Here is a 24303-nt window from a genome sequence, read left to right as displayed (position 1 = left end):
ACTTGACAGACTCAGCACAGCAGCAAATCAGCATACATGGCAGTCTGCAAGTATTCTAAAGCAGTACATGAATGATTTGGGTCTCTGCGACGCGTGGCGCTCATGTCATCCAAGCACTAAGGGGTTCACCTTTTTCTCTCCAGTTCACCACTCACACTCCCGTTTAGACTATTTATTAATCAGTAACTCTCTTTTAAAAAATATTCAAAGCTCCAATATCCATCCAATTATTATCAGTGATCATGCACCAGTCTCTGTAAATATTTCTAGGGAAAAATCCACACCCTCTGGTACAACTTGGAGGTTTAATACGTCTCTGTTAAAGGACCAGGAATTTCTTGAATTCTTTAAAAAAGAGTGGGCAACCTTCTTAGACTTCAACAATACTCCAGACATCCCACCGTGCGTTCTTTGGGAAACAGCAAAGGCAGTCATGAGAGGGAAAATCATTTCTTATTCAACGCACAAAAAACGCAAAGAGAAAGCAGATTTATTAGAATTAGAAAATAAAATCAAAACCCTGGAGACTGCTTATGCTGCTTCTGCACAGGAACACATTCTGAGAGATCTGAAAAATTTAAAGCTGCAGTTAAATGACATCATTAATAAACAAACACAATTTCAAATACAAAGGCTACGACTTGAAAGATTTGAAAACTCTAATAAATCTGGCAAATTTCTGGCTAATCAGCTTAAAATTAATAGAGAAAAATCATCAATCACCTCTATTATGGACCAAACAGGAAATGTCACTCATGACCCGGTCAAAATTAATAACGCATTTGAAAACTTTTGTAAAAACCTGTACACACCGCAGATCAATCCGTCAGAGCAAAGTATTGACTCATTTCTTAATAATGTAAACCTACCCAGGCTAAATGAGGATCAAATCACAAACTTAGATTCTCCGCTCTCGCCGTCTGAACTTCATGAAGCTCTGTTACTTATGCCCAATGGTAAAGCACCAGGGCCTGACGGCTTTCCTGCTGAGTTTTATAAAGAATTCTGGGAACAACTGGCACCAACATTTTATAAAACGGTCACATCTATTAATGAGAGCCAATCAATGCCACCTAACATGAACTCAGCCAACATAATTCTTCTTCTAAAACCAGACAAAGACCCCACTAGTCCTTCAAGCTATCGCCCTATTTCTTTAATCAATGCAGATGTAAAAATCATCTGCAAAGCACTAGCACAGAGAATAGAAAAAATCACTCCTCACATAATTCACTTCGACCAGACTGGATTCATCAAAGGCAGACACTCGGATGATAATGTCCGTAGACTAGTTAATATAATAGACTTTGCCACCATTGAAAACCAGGAAATGACGGTACTATCGCTGGATGCTGAAAAAGCCTTTGACAGAGTAAATTGGAAGTTCCTTATTGCTGCCCTCCATAAGTTTGGTTTTGGAGAAGCATTCATCAATTGGATCAAAATATTATATCACAACCCCAATGCATCAGTTAGAACTAATAAACAGACTTCCAACAGGTTTTTTCTTGGAAGAGGAACTAGACAGGGCTGCCCACTCTCTCCTTCTCTTTTTGCTATATTCATTGAGCCTTTAGCTGCAGCAATAAGACAGAATGAGAGCATTATAGGAATAAAAACCAAACACAGCCATCATAAAATTAGTCTTTATGCGGATGACATATTACTGTTTTTAAGGAATTTACATTCTGTAAATGAAACAGCAATGATCATAAATGAATTCTCCTCCATATCAGACTATTCCATTAATTGGAATAAGTCTGTTTTATTACCACTCAACAGGAATATGGAACAAAGACTCACAATTCCAGTTAAAACAGGAAATATCAAATATCTGGGTATCCACTTTTCCCCCAAACTATCAGAACTGGTGCAGCTAAACCACACCCCATTACTGAAAAGCATACAGGACGATCTAACACGCTGGACCAAACTGCCTCTGTCCCTTATGGGCAAGGTAGCCATGGTTAAAATGAAAATCATACCCAAAGTTAATTATCTCTTCTCAATGATTCCCACACAACCACCGTTAAAATGGTTCAAAACATTAGACTCATCCATATCAAGCTTTCTATGGAACAACAAACCTGCAAGAATTAGTCTAAAAACTTAAAAATCTGCAAAAAGCTGTGGAGGATTAGAATTACCTAACTCCCACAAATACTTTCTCGCAAATAGATTACAATACATCTTAAAATGGTTAAAAAATAATCCAGAAACTAACTCATGGTTAGACTTGGAACAGGCGTTATGTGGAAAGATCAACCTATCAGATCTTCCATTTATTAGCCAAACAGTTAAAAAACAGGATTGTTTCAAAAGCATTAATATAAATGCCACTTTAACAGCCTGGTGGGAATTTCTCAAAATATCAAAATCATCAATTCAACCGTGCAAAATGACACCCATCTGGAACAACCCGGACATCCTTATTAACAAAAAAATGATTCACTTCCCAGCTTGGCAAGCAGGGGGCATAAAACAACTAGAGCACGTAATTACTGATAGAAGATTCATAACTCCCCAGGAACTTCAAGACAAATATGGAATAAATAACTTCTTGGAATATCAGCAACTTAAATCAAGTATTACTAAAAAGTATAAATTTAAAGACGACGATTTAAAGCTACCAGATGTAGTTACCACTCTGATTAATTTTTCAATGAATAGAACTCTCTCCAAAGTATAAAAACTTTTATGTAATTTAGATAACAATATTGCCCTTCCAACATAAAAATGGGATGCAGATTTGAGCATCAGCACAGATGAAAGCTTCTGGTCAGAACTCTGTCTAAACACCTTTAAACTGACAAAAAGTCCAAATCTGCAGCTAATCCATCTCAAAACTCTTCACAGAATTTACTACACTGGACAGAGGATGTTCAAGATGGGTCTCAGTAACTCAGACATTTGCGAGCACTGTGATAATAATCTACCCGACAGCTACATGCACGCACTGTGGTTCTGCACTCCTGTCCAGGCTCTCTGGCAGCAGGTATGTGCCGATCTATCAGTCTGGCTTAAGGTTTCAATCACTGCCTCACCGTCACTTTGTGTGCTTGGTGACATGAGTGCCATCGATATAGAAGAAGGATTAGCATCTATCATTTTCATAACTCTTTGTATTGCCAAAAAAACTATTTTAATAAATTGGAAAAACAAGAAAAATATAAACATAAGTCAACACAGAAATCTGCTGTTTGATCATATCAGCTTGGAAAAAATGTCAGCCCAAGGTTCAAGTAACTTTGAAAGAATTCAGTCTCTCTGGTCTCCTGTGGTTGACTCCATGACTTAGGGGGTGGGGGGCTTGGTCGTCGCTGCTCCTTGCCCCTCTGCTGTGGTTTGGGGTGGGGGTCGGGGCTTCCGGTGCCTGGCGGGGGCGGTGGGGAGCTCCGTTGGTCGGGGGGTCGGGTCCGGTGCCTGGGTGGGGCGGGCTGGGGCGCTGCGTGGTCCTCTGGGCTTGGGTGTGGGGGTGCGTGGTGGGGGGGTGGGGTGGTGGTCTGGCTTGGCTTGGGGGGGTGGTCCCTTTGCCTGTGCTGGGGGGGGTTGGCGGGGGGGCCCTGCTCGGGGGGGGGGGGGGGGGGGGGGCAGCGGCGCCAGATGGGCTGCCCATCTGCACCTGGGGCTGGGATCGGCCCTTCCCTGGCTCTGGGACGGGACGGGACAACCCTCTCGGGGCCCCCGGTCGCTCTGGGTGTCACCCGCTTCGGCTGCGGGGTCTGGGGTGGGGTGGGGTGGGGGGCTTGTCGGCCCTGTCCTGTGGGGGGGCGTTCTGGGGGGAGGGGGGGCCCATTATTGGTATGGGTCGGGGGGGCTAACGGGTCGGGGTCTCCGCTGAGGCAATCGGTGGTTGCCTCGGCCGGTTGGCCTCCTCGGTCCCGTCGAGGCCTGACCAGAGCTCCTCTAGGGCCGGCGTCTGGGGGTGGGGGCCTGGGCTTGCTCCGGGGGGGGGGGCGACGCTTTCTGGCTCCTCTCTCTCTGTGTGGGGTGGGTGGTGCCGGGCCTGGGGTGTCGGCGCCTCCGGGGGTGGGGCCCCTGGGCTGGGTGGCCCTGGCCCCTTTGCTGGGGGGGGGCTGGGGGACGGCTGTTTGACCACCAGGGGACAGTCTACCAGCTGTCCCCAACTTACCCCCTTCCTCATATAACCTCATATTAGGGGGAGGGGGTGGGGGGTCTAGCCTGCGATGCGCCTTGGGGGGGGGCTACTTGGCAGTGGCTCCCCTCCTATGGTTGCCGTATGGAGTGGGCCCCCCCCTCTTTCAGTTTTATTTGCACCTTAGACATGTAGGGTCCTTGGTAGGGGGGGTGCTTGGACATCACTGCAAGCAAGCAGCAGATGTCCTCCTGGCACCCTACCCGCCAATTTTAACCGCACCTTAGACATTTAGGGCCCCTTGGTGTGGAGGGTGAGGGGACATCACTGTGAGTAATCAGGAGATGTCCCCTTAGTGCCCTACTCGCCAATTTTAACTGCACCCCCCTTAGTACACACACCCCTCCCCCTTCAATATATACACTCAAACATAAACACACACACATGCACACAAACACCCTCTCAAACACCCATACACGCACACACATTTTACAAGGAAGGTGGGACCTGGGTCCATCTGTCCCCTACCCCTTCCCTGGTGGGGGGTGCGGGCCCCTTGGCGATTGCGGCCGTGTCCCTTGGGTGCCGGCTCCCTGGGCCCGGCGGTGCTCTCTCCGCACGGTGGGGGGGTTCATATTACACCTGAGCTGGGGGTGTTCGTGTCCCTGGGGGGTGGGTCCTGGTCCTTGCCCCTGGGCGCTGGGCCCCGCCAAACTTCCAACATGGCCGAGCCTGGTCGGGCCATATTTATAACACCCCTTGTGGGCCACCCTTTTTTCCCCGGGGTTCCCCCCTCCTGGGCGGGGGCGGCGGGCCCCTGCCTTGCTCCTACCTGGACCAACCGTGGGCCGGGTGGGTGGCTGCCTGGAGTGCGGAGCGGGTCTCCCTTGGGGGGTCCTGGCTCGTACCTGGGGTCGGGGCGGGGGGATGCCCGGAACTCCTGGGTGGTGGTGGGGTGCTCGTCTGGGGCTGTGGGCGTCCCTCTCCGGTGGGGCCCTGCGTTGGGCTGTTCTGGCGCGGCGGGGGGGCTGCTTTCCTGGCTGGGCTGGGGCGGCGCTCTCTTTCCCTCCGCGCCTCCCTGCTCTCTGGCTCTGGGGGCCTCGCGGCGGTCCTGCTGGCCCTGGCCTGGGTGGCGGTCTTGGTCGCCCGGGGGGCGGTTGTTCCCTGCCTGTTCCCGTATGGCGTTGGGGGAATTCCGGCTGCCGCTGCTGCTGCGGCGGGGGTCTGGGTGTGGGGGTGGCTGGGCGCTCCTCCTCCTTCTTTTCACATTCCACCATCCATTTTAGAAGAACATAAACACTCACCTGAGCACAGGTGTTAGCTCACCTTTGCACTAATAGTTTGCATGATTGAATGAATGAAAGATTTCACACTAGTTGGTTTAAAGGCATAGGTATGCGTTCGTGAACACTATCTGTTTTGTGTACATGTTGACATGTGGACATTCTTGCAGCTAGCAGGTGTGTTGATAATATTTGAGTGTGTGTGAACAGGCCCCGCCCTTTTTGTACTACATTTGAACCGTACCGTAATGATAAACAACCAGTAAACCTGTCTGCTCTATGCTGCTTCATGGTCTTACCCCCCTTCCCCTCCTATTATCACCCTCCTACCCCCCCCCCCCTCTCTCTAACGTCCCTCTCTCTTCTTCCCCTCTTTCCTTTTCCGTCCGGTCCAACACCAAAGATTTTCAAACATGATTGAAATTAATAAAGTTTGGCCTCAATTACAAAAGGGGTTTATTCAGACATACCTTTGGTTTGTCTGAAGATTAATAACCCCTCTTGTTAAAATAAAATATGTCCAACACAAGAGGCCCTCAGCTCTCATCTGTTTGCCTAGCTGTTGGACAGGACAAGTGTAAAAAAAAAAATAGTTAAAACAATGAAGTCTAATAGAATAGTCTAATAGTTTAATAGAATAGTCTAATATGGAGTCGAATAGAAAATTTGGCTCAATAATTACTGTCAAGATTTCAAAAATATCACTGGTTGAATATTGATTTTGTCTGAACATTTGACTAAAAGAATGAAAAGTAATCATATTTTGTCAATGTGTCTGTATTTTCGGTAAAAAAAAAATACATATATTTATTTATGTATCTTCTGCTAACCTACCCAAGGAATCATACCAGTGTAAGGGCACAACAGAATTATTATTAATTAATCACTGGCTTATTATGTTAATGTCAAAACCAAAGTGTACTTTTTGATAACATAAATATAAGTGTTTAAAATGTAAAAAAAATGAAGACATAGTTTTTCTCCACTTTTAGGAGTAAGTCTCCACCTTCAACCTTTGCTGCCTCTGGTGTGTCAGAAAGATCAGAGAGGATTCTGGAGGAATGGTGAGACCTTTTCCTTTTTCAGTAAAGACAACAGTAAACATTTTAGTGGTAAAGTGTGCTTTTCCACTAAAAGTATACACATTTGTTGTTTCCAGGGGCTTCACTGACAGAAAAACGGCTCTTCTAATGCTAAAAAGAGCCCAGAGGATGAAGTCCACTACAGAAGAAAGGAGACAGAAAAGTGAGTCATGAAATAGACTTTGCTGGTTTGTGCTGCCTTGAGCTTTTGTGTTTTCAGTGCTTTTTGTGTAGCATTTGTGTACTTCACCTGTTAAATTCAGTTCTTGTGATTCTCATGGACCCCTAATTTAAACATGGTAAAGCTCCAAACTCTGTCATCCTGAACAGAACCAAAGCACACATGTTTTCAACTCTTCGTCCTGATCTGTAATGCCGCTGCTGAACATCAGTGAACCTTTCTAACTCGTGTATGTAAACGAACCGTGACAGACAGCAGAAGCCGGTGCATGTCATCTCTTATTGGGACTCACTTGAATGCTGGGAAAGGAAATGGAGATTGCCAAGAAACTTTTGCACAAGTTGACTCTTGATGAGATGCATTCCACCTCCATGGTAGCGGTGGAAAGGTGAGCCCCCCTCCACTCCAAGAAGCAGGAGCCTTCCCGTCACCACCCTGCATGCAGGTCCTGCAGAGGAGGGCCACTCTTTGATCAGAATTGTGAGAGCGGGAGTTGAGTAGCAGTGCCTCTTGTCAGGAAGCACCACCAGGACACGGGGTTATGTCCGCAGTAACTGTTACTGGCATCAGCTGAAGCCGAGCGCTGTTCTAACTCTGGATTCAAGTCTTCTTTGTCCTTCAGTCACTAACTCTCTTTTCGCTCTCAGATCCATCTGTTCGTCTTGAATTATTCAGAAACCAGCTCGGCCCAGTTAAAGCACAAAGCAGACCTGCACCACTCAGCCAATTAAAAGGTAGGGGTGGCCTGATCTGTAGTATGCAGTTCTACACTGACTGCTGCTGGTACAAGATGACTTCTATCATAAGGTGGTATTATAGCAATTTTGTTTACATTTTTCTAAAACATTTTAAAAAAGGGAACATGAAGCAACAAAACAACAACTGAAGAGGACCTGGCTGCAGACAACAAGATGGCTTCATTAGCCGGTCACATTCCGTCCTTCTTCTTTAACTAACAACCCTAACAGTTAGGGTTATTTCCGTCTTAAGCGTTAAACCTTTAACACTGTAGATGTTTCTGTCAAAACCTTTTATGTTCTTTGACATAAAGCAACTCTTCATGTGATCAACGAGAATCGGCAGAGACAAGCGGCTTTGCGCCGGTAAGCAACACCTTAAAGCCGTTTTCACCGATATGAAACACATCAATGTAAAGCGTGGTATACCAGCGCAAAGCCACTTTTCTCCGTGACAGAATAAGCTGATTCACATTGATCCCGTTGAGGGTTGAAAAGTCACAGTTGTTGAAGGAATGTGAACAGTTTTACAAATCTGAACACTTCTGTTAATATCCTTTTTGAAAGGAATAAATGGATAACCATTTGTGCTCCGTTTTAAGCTCATGAAGCACACAGAACCGTTTATGCCCATGAAAATGTTTGAATAAAAGCTGCTACGATTTGGAAAACTAGCATTTCTTCTTCTGGCTAATGATGTCTGGGCACCATCTTGTCTGCAGCCAGGTCCCCTTCCAAAATCTGTCAACTGCTGGGTCAAAATACAACATCATGCAGCCGGGGGCTCACAGCTGAAATGTCCTAAAAAAGGAATACACAATCATCAGTAACAACCACAGACTGTATAGAAGAACTGGACCGAGTGACCCCTCCCCCCTTGCGTTCCAAACAGGAAGTACCTGCTGATGTATTTGTCAGAATAACCATTCTTGTGCTGCTATCTGTTTTTAACATGTTCGTCATAATTCTTATGTCTTTCCATGATGTTTTCTCTGATGTACAAGCTATTCAAGTTATACACTGACCAATCAGATGCCTCAGTAACCGTTTGATTGACAGATTCTCCTGAGGCAGCTTTCAGATTTGTACTCCCAACAAGCACCCTCCTGATAGGACAGCGTGGTTGCCATAGAAACATTGACTCAAACCGACTCGGACCGATCACTGCTTGCTGACGATTTCTAGCCCCAAAATAGCAGCGTCCGTACCAGTAATTAGCTCAGCGGGGAGGAGCTATGTGTTGTGAAAATGGGTTATGAACGCCTTTTTGGACAACCATCGAAAAGCAAAAGAATTCTTCAATAATTCTTCATGTGATCCTGACCATGAGGGTGTCATGACGTTGCGGTGCTTTCACACAGCAGGTGCATTCATTTCTTGCGTTTGGTGACTACCAGTTCTGTGGATGAGCTCTCAGCTCAGCTGGCGACTTTAAGAGGTTTTCAAAGGTTTCCACTTTCTTTCTGTCAGACCACATTTTTCCCCCGGCATGGAGAGTTTTCCCAACAGCAGATCATTTTATGAGAGATTAGATAAGAGCTGGGGTTACACTGTCATTTCTTACTTTAAGCATCTTTGGTCACTTGTTTCATCCAACAGAGTGGGATCCTGTAAAAGTGTAACCCTGACTTGCTTCCCTCGGAGCAGACAACCCCCACTGTGTTTTTACGGAGATCCTGGGGCCGTGGCGACAGTAGCAACAGATGTTGTGCGACAGGAACTGACTCTTGATGCTGTAAAGCATCACAACCTAACCGTCCTTCACAATACCCCGGGTCTGACCTGTTGAAGGCGCCCCCTTCTCTGGAACCATTCTCAGTGCCCTGGGCCAAGCCGGCCCAGCCAGCGCTCCCCGACAGGGGCTTACGTTTCAGGTTTTGAGTCAAGCCCCTTCTGGAGGTGATTAGCCCCAAACCCATGACAGATTCTTTCCAAGATATCTGACGCGGCATGTTTATTTTATCCGGGCTCTCTGTGTGGATGTGCTGGACACGAGTAACCCACTTGAAATGGGTGTCGGCTTACATACCCAGAGTGGGAGATAGAGACAATATAGTATAGAGCTTTGAGAAATCCCCCCATAAAAGTAAAAAACCAAACAAACACTTTTCATGTTTTCCTCTGCAGGGTAATTTGCCTCTGTTAGTACCTGGCCGCTGAGCTGTGGGCGATGTTTTGTGCCACCAAGCATTCATCTGCATTCATACTTTTACTTTCCAGCAACGTCCTCCTCAAACGCCCTGCAGGCACACAGCCTCGCTCTCCCAAACTTCCTTTTCCGTCCAAACTTTAACCCCACCAAACATCTATCCCCAAGACGCACAGAAACAAAGTTTCATATTTTTTATTTCAGCCAGGACCCCCCCCCCCCCCCCAGCACTTAACTTGATTTCACACTTCAAGTCATCAACAAAGTCGAGCTGAAATACAATCACTGTGTTTATGACCAATCATCCAAAATAACTCAGTCACAGAGCAGTTACCACCACTCATATGATTTCAATTTCTGAGGCTGTGTTTACAGAGGCCGTGGAATTTACCCTCCCTGTGTGTTTTAGAGTCACTCTTACACTTATGGAGAGTGGGGTAGCAGTCAAAGCTACCCTACCAAGACCACTGACTCACTCCAGTGGACGACCGGCACTACATTTTCCTCTATTTTGTTTGTTCTGTGAAGGTAGCAGTCATGAAAACTTTTTTAAAACAAAGCTTCATTTATTTGATTTTTAAAACAGGACAGCTGAACAGCTGGAATTCCTTTCATAAATGTTTGTCTGTTTGTTGTTACCACTGTGAAGCTCTGATTTTGCCAAAGAAAGCAGATTGTCTATGGAGGCTCTCAGCACAGGAATGTCCGGGCGACTCAGTTCAACAGAGCAGCGATTGGTTTGGTCTGTTTTCACACTGTACTCTTGAGAAAGAGCTTTCTGCAGTCACAACTGTTAGCTACGCTCACACAGGCCTCGGCAACGCGTCTTCAAGCAACCACTTTCACTGAAAAGTCTATCTTCAAATCAAACTTTTTACAACTCATGCCACTCAACGCGCTATAAATAAAAACAAAAACATTTTAAAAACAAAAGCACAAGACAAACATTTTGTTTTATACCCACATACTGCCTCCCCCCTCCACACACACCATGATAAGAAGAATGATAGATATCTGACTTTGTACTGACCCTTTGCCGGTAGCCACACACATTTATAAGACAGGTTTTGGGCTCCGTGTGCAAAATGTGCGGCCATTGAATTCCCATTGCAAGGGTTAAACCGGGTCGAACTCTGACCAATCAGAGACTTGGATTTGGTAGTGATGTTTGGATGGCGTCCCAGTTTTACACCGCTTCGACATTTCGGACCAAGCCTCTTCCAACTGTAGATGGTGGACCTGCACTAGTGGACAGTAGAAAAGAAGAAGAAGAAGAAGCCACTTCCTGCTTGTCCATTATGAAGAAGAATGCGTGTTGTGTCACATGTCTAGTGTGAACAGAGCTTTTGTTGGATGATAGTGTTGCCCAAAATCATCTCTGATCAAGCACTAACACGTTCAGGTAACATCTCCATTCTCCTCGTATGCCTGAGAAATCTTCTTTTTAACTTTTGCCCCCGCCACATTGACCAATACTCGCCAAAATTTGCAGCCCCTTGTACCCAATGAGAGTGAATTTTTGATATGAAACCAACTCAGTCACCATCACAGACGTTGCCATGTTGGAGCCAGATGACAGTGGTTGGTCTGAGTCAAGCTGAGTCAACGTTTCTATGGCAACTACTGCCGCCAATCAGGAGTGAGCTTGTTTGAAGTCCACACTCCTTCCATTCAAAGTGGCTCAGGAGAATCTGTCAAACGTTTATGTGGGGGCCAGCTTCTACTGAGACATTTGATCAGTCAGTGTATAACTTGGGTAACTTGCGATGAAGAAAAATTATTATTTAAAAAAAATTGGACTAACAGGAACATGTTTAAAGCATCAAAGCAAGAATATTTAATCTCAGTAAAATGACTGAGTAACAGCTGTTTAATTCTCCATAGTCTCCACGTCTATGGGATTTTGGCTTCTTGCAGCTAGCTGCTACTTCCTGTTTGGAATTTGAGAGAGAGGAGGGGGGGGTCACTTATCCCAATTATACAGTGAATGGCCCAAACCGAATAGTCCAAGTGTGAGTTAGACCTAACCTTTGAATATGAAAGAGGAACAATGGCAGGAGGAACAAAAACTTCACTCTACCTGGCACTGCAAAATCAGTTTGGAGATGATTCACCAATGTGGTTGAGCATTCTGAAGCAGTGCTGTTGGATCAAACTGGGCTTGTGTTGCTTGGCTTAAAGGTTATGAAGCTCCATTGTTTTCTTCTGCTTAAGCTTCGGTTTGCTGTGGGCCACAGCCTCCAGCTTCCCTTTTCTCAGCTCTCTGATATTAAGTTCACTCTTCCTGAGTGGAGAGGAGTTCACTTAATGGGCTTAGGGTTCCCTCTAACAGGCGTGACTCCTGCCAGACTTTCTTCATGTCCTGGATGAGTACAAAGGGGAATTCAGGAGGTTGGAGGAGGTCAGAATGGAGCTTTTGGAGGTCTTACAGGCCTTAGAGAGAGTGTGCATGTGTTGGGGGGGGGGTCAAATTATGGTGGGCTTCATTGACATGTTTGTGCATGTGGGTGATGTTTGATATCCTAAAAATCTAACCTGGTCAGTGAGAGTTTTCATCTTCTGATGATGTAATTTATTGTTAGGGTTGATCCTTGCTTTGGTTTTGTATTGCTGTAATTAAAACTGTATGCTGTTCAAGAGGCCCCGCCTCCCACACCCCTGCAAACAGCATGGAGCGGTTTCCTGGTCCCTGCCCTGAGGGAAAGCATCCATCACTTGACATTTTTAGTGTGGCTTCTCAATTAACCCATGAAAACTGTAAAACGTCTTTCTTCTTCTCACAGCTCAGCAAAAGTGAGTAAATGCTTAAATAAATGTGCCATTATTTCCAGCACTGGGCTGTCAGAATTCATTATCAGCTGACACCCATTCACAGCAGCTCTACTGTCAGCGCAGTGTAAATGTTTACTTTGAATTACGGCCCTTTTATGGGATTTCAGCACGACTCGTAAATCAGCGGCCTTTCAGATTTCTCTTTGTAGCAAACTTGCTCGACATTTGCTTTGATTCGATTACACAAAGAACCGCAACCTCCATTAAAAGCTGCTGCAGAGAGCAGAGGCTCCACCGGAATCCAATGCAAATCCAATGCAAAGAGCCAGATTTCAGCAAACAAACACTGCAGAGCGCTCGAGCACCCATCAGTCTGCACAGACCCAGGTTGACTCTAATCACAGCCAAAAGATTTCCACTGATTGATGTTGGACAGCACATATTAATAAACACTCCTGTCAATATGCCAGAGTTGGCCAAAGGGCTATTTTTCATCTGCAGACCTAAGGTGGATATTAGAATCCCCCTAAAAGATCCAAAAATAACAGTAGGTACATATATTAAACCATAGATTCAGTCAAATTAGCAGCTAATCTAAAAGTAAGTTGGCGATAAAACAATCCAAAATCAGACCAATGTGTGAACATTTACACACATACAAGACAAGGTGGTAGCGGCGATTGGTGAGAGGAGGTTTACTCAGTGTTGAAAAGCATCAAACTTCATCGCTGAGCAGTCATAGCAGCGTCCCATTCCCTTAGACTGCTCCTCCAAAGAAACTCAGAATGCTTCCGTCATAAAATGTGTTCATAAAAAGTGTTTGAAGATGATTTGCTGTTTATTTTCATTTGAATGCAGTCAGTACAGCAAAGCTGGGCCTTCAGCAGTTAGAGAGGACAGAGCCGAGAGGACACATGCAGTCCCAGAGGTGAGGAGTTCATGTGTGACACCACATTCTGTTCCTTAACACTGTTGATTCACTACAAAACACCTGCAGGTCTGCTGGAATCCAACTATTACTCATCACAGACTACAAACTGGATTTTTATGTTCAGTTTGAATGGAAAAAGGTTTTAAAGCATTTCAATGAAATTTAGAGGAATTTAACACCAACATCCTACTAGAAAAGTCTATAAGTTTTTAATTGAGTTTGTCTGTGATAGATTTATAAAACTGACATTTTATGTCAGTTTAAGTTACAGTTTTGTTTTAATATAAAATATACACAAATGAACAAATTAAATTATCCGATCATCTGTTTTTTAAAACATTGATCACGGTCATTATTATTTTATAATTACCTTTTCATACATAACAATACTTCTTTTTCTTAAAAAACACCAGAATGCAACTGAGGTTGTGCTAAACAAAAATGATAAATGTTAGAAAAAGTGAAATGAAAATCTAGGTTGATGGGTGATAAAGAAAGCAGGCAGAACAGTGAGGAATGTGTGTAAAAACACAGTTTTGTCCTAAAACAGCTCCCAAAAGTTTAAGTCATTGACTGTATATGAGAAATGGTTCCAAACAGGAAGTAGCTGCTTGTTCCAAGAAGCCAAAATCCCGCTGACTGCTATAGACCAGTGTTTCTCCACCTTTTTTTCCTTGACTACAATCCTGCAGCCCATTCACAGTTTTTCCTTAAAGTTGCAATAGTTTCAATAATCATTTTCAACTAAATTCATTAAAAATGTTTGTTTGTTAAAATGCAGTTTCATGTACACCTCACAAAAACCAAATAAAATGATTCTTTCTAAAGGGTAATTTATTTTTAATTGTTTTTTTTATGTTTGTGCAAAAGCAGTTTTTGAACCAACATATAATCACAACATGTTTGATAGATTTTAGACAAAAAAGACCAACATTATATTCATGTTTATAAAGTTCAGTAACTGCACAATAACGTGAACACGCTGAAGTTTTATTCGTTTTTCTTTTGCCTTAGTCAAAAATGTAACGTTCACAAAATGTTTATTTCTTTTTTCTTAATCTTATTTCTTATTTCTATTGGACTGAATAAATTGTTTAATTTTAGTTAAATGTGTCTGTACCTTAAAGCTTGTTCTTTTATTTTGTTATCACTCATATTTGAACTTAACTTCACGTTTTTCAAAAGTGAATAAAGTCTGAAATAGAATTTTTCCATTCATCCAAGACATTATTACAAAGCAGTTCTTACTTTGACAAAGACGATTTGGACCAAACTCTGGAATCTCTGACTTGAATTCCTTTGTTCTCCAACAAAAACCTTAAAGGAGAAATAAACTGTTTTCCTGATTTCTTCAAGAATCTTTGAAGGTTGTTGGAACAGATGTTTGCGTTTGCTGTGCTACATTACAGTTAACAGCTATTCACCCATGTGCTATCCTATGGGGTCCAGATGACCCCACCCTTACATTGACATGTTCTCCCTACCATGACAAAGGTGGATAAAGGTGGAAAGATTTCATGTAATCCATGGACACCAGTGAAGACCACAAATCATTGAAGAAAAAAGCTTCAGAGCACTGTCTAGTGGGTCTAGATGACCCAGCTCCCAATGTTAAAGTGCCTAGGATAGCACAAGGGTTAATACGTTTTCTCAGAAAGAATTTTGTCAGTGGCCAGCTATGCAGCTTTTCCCAGATAGGGGGGTCCCAACTATCAGTATTTCCAACAACAATTTTTTTTTTTAGTTTTTATCTTTCATTTTTCTGCCCTCAGCCTATTTCCCTTTTCTTTATCCATCAGTTAGGGGGTGCGAGGTGTGAAACGGGGCCTCTGTTTTAATTTTCGTGCTTGTTTTATATCATTTTCTTTGTTTGTTTTGTCTTGAGTGAAAAGCACCTTGTGTTGTGTTTTATATGAGAAGTGCTATATAAATAAAGATTGATTTGATTTGATTGGATTTGATTGGTGTAGCCCCAAACACAGAGAGGATGTCTGCTTCCTGAGCTGAAATAGGAAGTTGATTTAGATACAGCAGGAGCTCCTGTCTGGAACTATGGTTGTGTTAAGCACAAGAGTCTGGCGATATCACCAGACTCTTGTGCCAATACACAGAGCTGTACCTGGAAATATACAGGAGGCGATGCGAGGCTGACTGAACATTTAGCATTTAAAACAAGCTGATTCTCCTGTTCTTTGGTGTGGTGTAGAGCTGCTCAAACAGACTCAGTGTGCTCTGCTGCCAACTAGCGGTCGGGGGTTGAAGTGGACACTCATAAATAGTTAAATAAATATCCTCCTGTAAGCATTTTGAATAGATACAAGTACCGCCAAATGACACATCCCCATATCATTTTCAGCACTCCTATCTGGAACATTGGAAATATGCTCTGCATGACGGAACTTTTCTCTTTCTGAAATTCTTTGCTCTCTGAATCTGAACAAAAATTGGGTGTAAATTGATGTCCTCAACTTTCCTCCACCCAACCAATGTGACACAAAAGTTGGCTTTGCTCACTGCAGCTTTGGTTTAGAATTGAAGTTCGATAAATGTGCTGAAGAGTTGTGATGAGGCTATGATCACTCTGGTGAACGAGCTTTCTGCTCCTCAGTGGTCGCTTCTTACCTGAGATGAACTCATCCATCCTGAGCGGAGGCAGAGTGCAGCTGACGGTGAGCGCTGTTCACGCTATTCGCTTCATACATTGACAGGAAATCAGGATATGATTTTTGGAGGTTTCCCAATCCATATTCACAGCTGGTCCTGTAGCTCCTCTACTGCTGGTCATCAGCTTTGACATAGGGGAGGAGGTGTGGAGTCTGGGGTTTAGGTATCTTCCGTTACACTTCACTGCGTTTTCTTAACCCTTGTGCTATCTTAGATGACCCCCCCCTTGCATTGTCGTGTTCTCCCTACCATGACAAAAGTGGATAAAGGTGGAAAGATTTCATGTAATCCATGGACACCAGTGAAGATCACAAATCATTGAAGAAAAAAGGTTCAGAGCACTGTCTAGTGGGTCTAGATGACCCAACTACCAATGGTAAAGTGCCTAGGATAGCACAAGGGTTACTTCAATTGCAGAGACCCATAAATCACCAAAATGTAGTTTTCTGAAAAAGATGCTATTGCACGTAAGATTTTTGAAGTCAGAAACCACTCTGTGGTCACCCTGTGCTGTTTAAGACAGCATTAAGTAAGGGTTAAAGGTCGACGAAGTATGCTTTATCACTTTTTAACGCACGCCATGGAAGCCTGAACCGTCCGACGCACCATGTAACAAATAGTTTGCTTTTTGTGCAAAAAGCAATCCAAATCGGAAAAAAAAGAAGAATTAAGGACTAAAAACTGGTTAATATTTATTTCTTTTGTAAGTGACCATGGTATAAGCGGGTTAATGGCCTTAGAAGATAAGATAAGATAAGATAGGACTTTATTGATCCCCGGAGGGATATTCAGTTGTCACAGCAGCCAAAACAAGAAATATAGCAGTTAGAAAAAAACAAAGTAGCAGTGAGTAAGAATGAAATAGTAATATTAGAAAGTGGAAGTAAAAGAAGTATGCATTATCACTTTTGAACGCACTTCGCGGAAGCTACCGTCGTCTTTCTAGCTACCACGGCGTGCGTTAAAAAGTGATAATGCATACTTCGTCGGCCATTAACCCTTACATGACTGGCACTAGGAGACTCCCTCTTCCTCCTCCTCCTCCTCCTCATATACAGGAGCAGACAAAGTCTGCAAGACTATTCAAATTTTAGAAAAAAAGATGGATTTTTATGGTGTGCGTTTGTGTCTGTTTGGCAGGCTGAGCAGGCATATGCAGAGCCCCGTGACGCTGGTGCATTGTGGGCCAGCAGCAGTTCGTCTGAGCTCCACAGTAAAGGCAACACACATCCTCATAAAAGCCTCTGGGATCATTCAAGTGAGTTTTGGTTGGAATGTTTTCATCCACAATCAGTATTTCACTGGGAAGATTTATAATTCTGTTTGCATGGAAAACAAAATCAGAAGAAAATCTTTTGTGAATTAATAATCCAAATTATTTAACTGCAAGTTAAAATTCATTTTGGGGTTTTGACTGTTACCGAGCAATAGTAATAATTCACCTGCTTGCATGTGTGTGAATATTCGTACATCACTCAAACAAAAGTTTTCTTTTCCCATTTTGTGGTAAAAAGTGAAAATTGCCCAATTTCCCTCTTTGCCAAAAATAACCACCAAGCCAGAGGTCCTGTGGCCATCCCATAATTAAAAACTTCCTTTAGATTTCCCTGACACATTTGTTTTGATTTTGTACGTGGATTTTAAAATAATTTTTTTGATTCCATGGGAGGTTTGGCCACATTCGTTTATTTTATTTTTTACTCTACATGTAAGTAGCTACGCATGAACGCAGAAACCCAAAACGCCCATATACGTGCCTTTAGGCAGAAGTCAGAAAGTGGCCTCTTGAAGCTTTAGTCTGCATTGTCCACTACATGTGCTCACTGCTACAAAAACAAGAGAATGATATAATATTAATGCATGTTTTAAAGTTACAGGAATATTTTGTTGTTCCTGTGTTTGTGCAGCTGTGCATTTGGAGACGTTTGCAAACCAATGTTCTGAAATCTCGTCGTACATGAGCCTGAGTGGCTGAGCTGGGGCTGAAGCCTGCTGCTCTTTAAGCCTGGACCGAGTCCACCGGGCAGCCGCTGTGGAAGCCAGGGGAGGGGGGCATACGGGGTCGGGTCCAGGACAGAAATGTGCACAGACACCAAAAAAAAAGAGGGAGGGAAAGAAATCAGTCCTTTCAGGGAAGAATGACTGGCCCCTCTGTCACGAAGAGCAGGCTCAGGCTCAGGAGCTTCAGTGACAAAGATGCCACTGACAGGCAGAGAGCAGATGACCACTTTAAGACGGAATCCAAGTGAAGAAGAGCCCTGTGCCTGTTAACAAAGGTAAATTGGATTTTGACTTTGGAATGATGTCCACGAGGTGCAGCGGTAAGCGTCTTCTTGCTCCCCAAGCAGCCCATTGTTGTCCTCAGCATAGAAAGAGAGCTCTCCTTTGTTTGAGCTGAAAAATTTAAATAATGGAGAATGTGGAAGACAAGAACTGCTTTCAAAAAACAAACATCTTTCATGAACTTACAAACATTGTGCAACGGTTTTAGTCACCAAACATTTATGGGAGAAAAATCGACACAAACTAAAATGCAGCTTTGATGTAAATCCTCGCAAAACGTCCCCCAGAAGGCTGCATGGGCCTTTCCACCCTGAAGTGGGACGCATGCATCAAAGGGAAAACGTTAGAGTTGGAGGGTTCACTTAGTTTGCCATCGCAGTAAAGACTGCAAAAAGACCCTGGAGCCTTCAACTGTAAGCTGCAACGTGATACCCAGCGCTCGCTGGGACAGCACCATGAAGTGGGTTTCCAGGCTCACAAAATATTTTCATTACATCTGAAAAGGAAAAACCCTCGTGTTTCAAAACGGCTCCCTCAAATGTGACCGCCGTTCAACCCCAATACGAGGAAAGCCACTGAAAACAATTTGTTTGGTCACAGTGGTTGGTCCGAAAGTTTGACATTGCGTCCGTCTATTTGTGCTTTTTAAAGACACTCTTTGATGAAAAGGATGTTGTTTTGGCGTTTTTAACTTGTTCTTGTGGTCTTTTTTCATGATGGAACCAAATATAAAGAAAATGAAGCTCAAAATAGCATTTCTGAGAGATTCTTCTTTCAAATGAGTGTGAAACAGGAGGAGACTAACAAAGGGCATTGGGAAAAGTTTGAAAGTGTGATGAGGAAAATATGCTGCATGATCTGCAAGCTCCCTGCTCTGCTCCATTCTGATGCATCCACCTGTAGACAAATAGATCCATGAACGTCTTTGTTTTCCTCATCTGAGCTGGAATCTGGATCAAACGTGTACAGCTCCAATAGAAGTCGCTATTTTTGCTGTACTAGTAATATTAGGTTGGGGGTTGGGAGGGGCTGTAAGCTAGTGGGAGAGCATATAAACAGAGAACTCTCAGCTACGGGGAGGGAAAGGGGAGGCGGGGTTGCTTTGCATCAACTGAGAGGTGTATTTGTAATGAACTCCTGCTGCTCTGCAGAAACTTTGTCCTAGAACTCAACACAGGTTTTCTTTTATTTGACTGAAAACAGCATCATCATAAATAAAAGAACACTTTTAAAATCGATCCAAATAGGATTGTTGCTGGACTTTGATGACTAAACAGTGGACCCGAACAGGAGCAGCAACGTATGTTTTTAATGTAAAGGCACATCATTGGATATTAGAATAGATCGTATTCATCACTTCAGACTGTTTTAAGACTGATCTCTCAGCACTGAGGTGGCATTTCTTTAGTGTCCAAACACGTCCACACGCTAACTCTGCGGATACAAGGAGAGTCCAAGTTAAAAGAGATGCGATTAGGTTTGACTTGAGAGTGGATGAGGATTCTTTAAATTATCCCAGCAGTGCGGCCCCCTGGAGCCAGTTGAGAACACGCAACTCAGCTCAGGCCTCCCACCTAAAGCCCCCACCCGCTGTTCAGCTCCCCGAGTGGGGCGGCTGTGGAGACTGCCGGCTTGAGGTCTACACGTGGAATGGATCATGCGCTGCAGAGGAGCCGTCTTTGTTCCCTGTGTTTGGAAAGCTTTGTGCTGATCCACAGTCAAAATGCAAAGACCTCCGATACAGATGGGAGTGCTGCTGAGGACGATAACACACGCCTAACCTGGCCACACTGGAGCCCAACTCAAAACACACCACTGTCACAGGATTTGAGCTTTTTGACGTGAATAAATCAGAATTATTTAGAGCTTTTGTTCTTTTCTTCTGGGCTTTTTCTTTTAATTATATGATTGTCAAAATGTGAAAATTTAGCAAAAAAACATTTCCAGTATGTAGTTTTCTACTTGACATTATCTCCTCTTGACATTAACTTGGTTAGGTTAAAGTGGAAAAAAATCAAATCTTGTCGTGTAACCACGTAGGAGGGTCTAAGGCCGGGGAAGTCCGGTTTTAGTTTAGTTAGTTCACTTTAGAATCTTTTTATTGAATTCTGCGTGTTCATGATCCTTTTTATTATATTTTTTACCCTACATTTATCTGCACAAAACCCATCGAGACGACTGTTGTTGTGATTTTGGGCATGCAAATAAAAAAAATTGAATCGTCAATGTATTTTTTTTCGTTTTTTTAGGTAAATTTAGCTAAACTTAATGTGTAACCTTAACATTCTGTTGTCCTACGGGTCAAAAATTACCATTATAAACTTCCAGCAAAACAACAACCACCAGTGAGCATGAGTAACCCTTATGCTATCCTAGGCACTTTGACATTGCGAGTTGGGTCATCTAGACCCACTAGACAGTGCTCTGAACCTTTTTTCTTCAATGATTTGTGATCTTCACTGGTGTCCATGGATTACATGAAATCTTTTCACCTTTATCCACCTTTGTCATGGTAGGGAGAACATGTCAATGTAAGGGGGGGTCATCTAAGATAGCACAAGGGTTAAATGCGCTTTATAATCCAATGCGCCTTAGTGGGGAAATTATGGTATTTCTCATGAGCAGCATGCAGCTTTTGTCCTGGCATTGCTTCTTTCAGGGGCAGAATTGGCACCTTTTTCTTTTAACTAAACCCTGGAAGCGTCATGTGTATCAGTTCTCTGTGTGTGAAGGTGTATCTATGAATTACAGGGAGTTTATTCTGTGACCTTTGAGTTTTTTCTGGCGTTCGAAAGCTTTTAGAATTTGGGGGTCAAAAATGAACCATAAATAATATTTATACCCTAGAGGTGTTCATCACACTCGGAAACATTAACATAAACAAAGTATTACTTTGACAGCTGGAAAAGGATAAATAAAGCGACAGTGGCTCAGGTGGTTGAGTGGGTCGTCCAATGATCGAAGGGTTGGCGGTTCGATCCCCGCTCCCACCTGCCAAAATGTCGTTGTGTCCTTGGGCAAGACACTTCACCCTCCTTGCCTCCAGTGTGGCTCCACTGGTGTATGAATGATCCCGGTGATGATCAGAGGGGCCGTAGGCGCGAAATGGCAGCCACGCCTCTGTCAGTCTGCCCCAGGGCAGCTGTGGCTACAACCGTAGCTTACCATCACCAAGTATGGATGAGGAGTGAATGAATAATGGACACAATGTAAGCGCTTTGGGTGTCTTGAAAAGCGCAGATAAATCCAATCCATTATTATTAAAGGTATTTTACTTCTACTAATCATGGTTGTGGGTTACCTTTTACCCATTAGACAAAACGGGTTGTGAAATTGTATCAAAACGTAGCTTTACAGTTACTCTCTGTGCTCAACAGTTCTGTTTTATCAAGATTAGCAGACAGAACAGAACATTTCCATTTTTGGGAGAAAAAACACGTCTTGAAATCTGTATTTGCTGACGTTTACATTACACAAGCGTCAGTCTTAGATCCGCCGGTGAAAGACCAATGTATGTTTCTTTCGATCTGTTTCAGGCAAAGACGTTTCCTCTGCTGAGCGAGCAGCGTCTGCTCCCTCCAAAAAGGAACGCATCTCCTTCAGAGACAGTCCTGTACATCAGAGCGGTGGCTGGGGGGGAGGCAAGAAGAGGGGCAGGCTGCACAAGTGAAGCCCAGGATTGTGCTGGATTCAACTGCACTTTAAAATGTTGATTTAACTGCAGCTTTGGTTTTTACTTAATCAATTCCAGAATAGCTGTTCATATAATAAAATGATGTTCCAAATGTTAAAAAGATGTACTTGTAATTCTATTTCTGGACTGTTTCTTCTGCTGCTGAATCCTGAATCCTCAGACATCCTCTAAAAAATGTAAGAAAACCAATTCCAGCCACACAAGACCAAATATCTTCAGGCGCTTCTATCGTTTCTATTCTACTCAAGTGTCACTCTATGAATTCCATGGCTGCCAAATGCGAAGTGAGAACCGGCACTTTTCCAACCCATGGCTTCTTTTTTGACTTGCTGTTCCTGTTATTGTTACTGAACAAGCATCTCTGGCTCCTCTCTCAGATGTAAACTTTAACCATCACATCTTCTTTGTGGTTTCCAGTTTCCAAAACAAATGAACAACACTTTTTTTTAAACAGCAGACTGTTCTGTAGTTCCATCGTAACACAATTGCTGTATTGCTAGAGGAAGCTCACCAAAGGCGTGGAAGGTTTTTTCTCAGCTCACGCCCTGACAATGTGAAAACTTCAGAGCAGCTCCCTGCCAGAGGTGTTTGGCAGTCTGTTTATTTTCCTTGCATTTCTCATTTATTCGAGTCAGCAGGGGGGTGGGCTTTGACTGCGCCTGAGCCCACAAAGCTTGTTCTAATGGTGAGCATTACATAGATGCGGTGGTCCTGTCTTCATTCAGGGGTTGAGGGTCTGTATGTCTGAACGTGTCTGTCATCCCTGAAGTGAGGTTTGAATACGTCTGACTTTCATTTTAACTATATATCTCCACCATTTTTAGAATTGATTTCAACAAACATATCTAGTGCTTTTTAAATAAAAAATACTTCCTGTCACTGCTCACTCCACAGCTGCATTTTTGACAGAAAATTCGTTTTAGTTCCTCCAAATGTTGCTTAGAATTTTTCTGAATGTAGATTGAGTTTTTAAGCAGTTTGCTGAAAGCTTCAAACTCCATAGTTAAAAACAACCCAAGTTGGAAATCTACGTGTCAATTATGATACAGATGGTTTTATGCGTTTTCCTTCACTGGATGCTTCACGCGTCACAAGTGAGATTTTGGAAAACAATTTTGCTGTTGCAAAACTTGATGTCATCAGTATTTTATACTGTTTAAATCAAACATATATTTGAAGTGTTTTGAAACAGTCGTGACTTTTTGCCTTTTTCTATACAGTTCAAACATGTTTTAATCACAAATTGTTCCAAATGCAAAAGTGTTGCTGGACACGTCTGATAGGATGGGGCCTCCTCCTGCACACATTCTTCGTCGATGATAACATTTTATTCTTGGATTGCTTCAATGGTTTTCATCCCAGATGAGCAGTGCAGCATCTCAACATGAACCCCGCTGACTCAGGAGTTAAAGGTCGGCGGTGCTCAGGAATGCTGCACCGCTGAAAGGACTGAAGACAAAATAAGTGAAAACAAACTTGAATAGCATCATCTGTTGCTTTGCTTTTTGAAAACCTGAGCTCCACAGTTTGGGACTTGGCAGAAAACAGCCTCCGAGTCCTTCTTGTTTTGTGGCGAGCCAAAGTTGAAGACATTTCAGTGGATTAGATCAGACCTAAAAGTGCTGTGGGCATTGCGCTTTGAGTTTCAACCAGGTTTTGGGTCTGGGTTTGCAGGTCTGAAAATGAGTTAATTTCAGTCATGTTTGACCGTGATGATGAGTGCAGCATGACATGGAAAGCAGCAGACTGAGCTGTCACGCTGTTGTAAAGTGGACATTTTCAAGGAGGTTGGAGTAATGGGTTTCTGCAGAAAATAATAAGCATGACTGATCAGCGTGTGGCAACCCAACCATCCAGACTGTGGAATCTCCAGACGCACCAAACCACAGCCAACTTTTCGCATTTTCTCCTCAGCATGAGCCAGTGTGCCAGGTCATCTTAGAAGCTCAATAAAACAAGCCATCCACTGCTTTAAATCACCTCTATTTATTTATATTTGTTCTCCTGTGGCATCATGCAGCCCCAGGTGACGGTCGCTGACCCCACAGCGAACCAAAGCTGTCCCTGCAGCGCATGGCAGGTGGTGTGGTTGGGGGTGGGAACACAAATCCTCCAGTGAGGAGCGAAATGGAACGACTCCTCCGGTTATTTTTGAAGGACTTCCTGCAGATTCCAGTCGGGCTGCCCCTCCCTGCTACAGAGACCTTCCTCCACCCAGAGGTGGAGGTTTGCTTTTCATTTCATTCATGGAATGTCGCTTTGATGTCATTTGTGCAGAATTTGTTACTAAGGAGAATCAGCAGGCCACACTCAGGTCTGCTGGGCCATCCATCCATCTATACATCCGTCTATCTATCCATCTATCTATACATCCATCCATCCATCCATCCATCCATCTATACATCCGTCTATCTATCCATCTATCTATACA

The 24303-nt window shown here is 43.5% G+C and overlaps 1 protein-coding gene across 12 annotated transcripts in view; it reads left to right on the top strand.

Moving 5' to 3' along the window:
* Nucleotides 1–21972, top strand: part of lrriq1 (leucine-rich repeats and IQ motif containing 1) — a 59932-nt gene extending 37960 nt beyond the window's left edge. For 4 of the 12 annotated variants that reach the window (XM_078948229.1, XM_078948222.1, XM_078948224.1 and 1 more), the window contains 7 exons: nt 6372–6443; nt 6539–6624; nt 7290–7376; nt 13159–13228; nt 15840–15900; nt 17036–17153; nt 21715–21972. In XM_078948229.1, coding sequence (XP_078804355.1) covers nt 6372–6443; nt 6539–6624; nt 7290–7376; nt 13159–13228; nt 15840–15900; nt 17036–17153; nt 21715–21848 — 628 coding nt within the window. In that variant the 3' untranslated portion in view covers nt 21849–21972. Of the gene's footprint in view, nt 1–6371; nt 6444–6538; nt 6625–7289; nt 7377–13158; nt 13229–15839; nt 15901–17035; nt 17154–17802; nt 18172–21714 lie in introns of all 12 variants that reach the window. The other 8 variants (XM_078948230.1, XM_078948227.1, XM_078948225.1 and 5 more) reach the window with 6 other exon arrangements.
* The last annotated feature ends 2331 nt before the right edge of the window (nt 21973–24303 follow it).

Source organism: Oryzias latipes, chromosome 6 (genome assembly GCF_053564925.1).
Source record: "Oryzias latipes strain Hd-rR chromosome 6, Olatipes_Hd-rR_3.1".
NCBI classification, from domain to species: Eukaryota; Metazoa; Chordata; class Actinopteri; order Beloniformes; family Adrianichthyidae; genus Oryzias; species Oryzias latipes.
The sequence above is the reverse complement of the archived record's forward strand: the minus strand, read 5'-3'. Positions and strand labels throughout refer to the sequence as shown.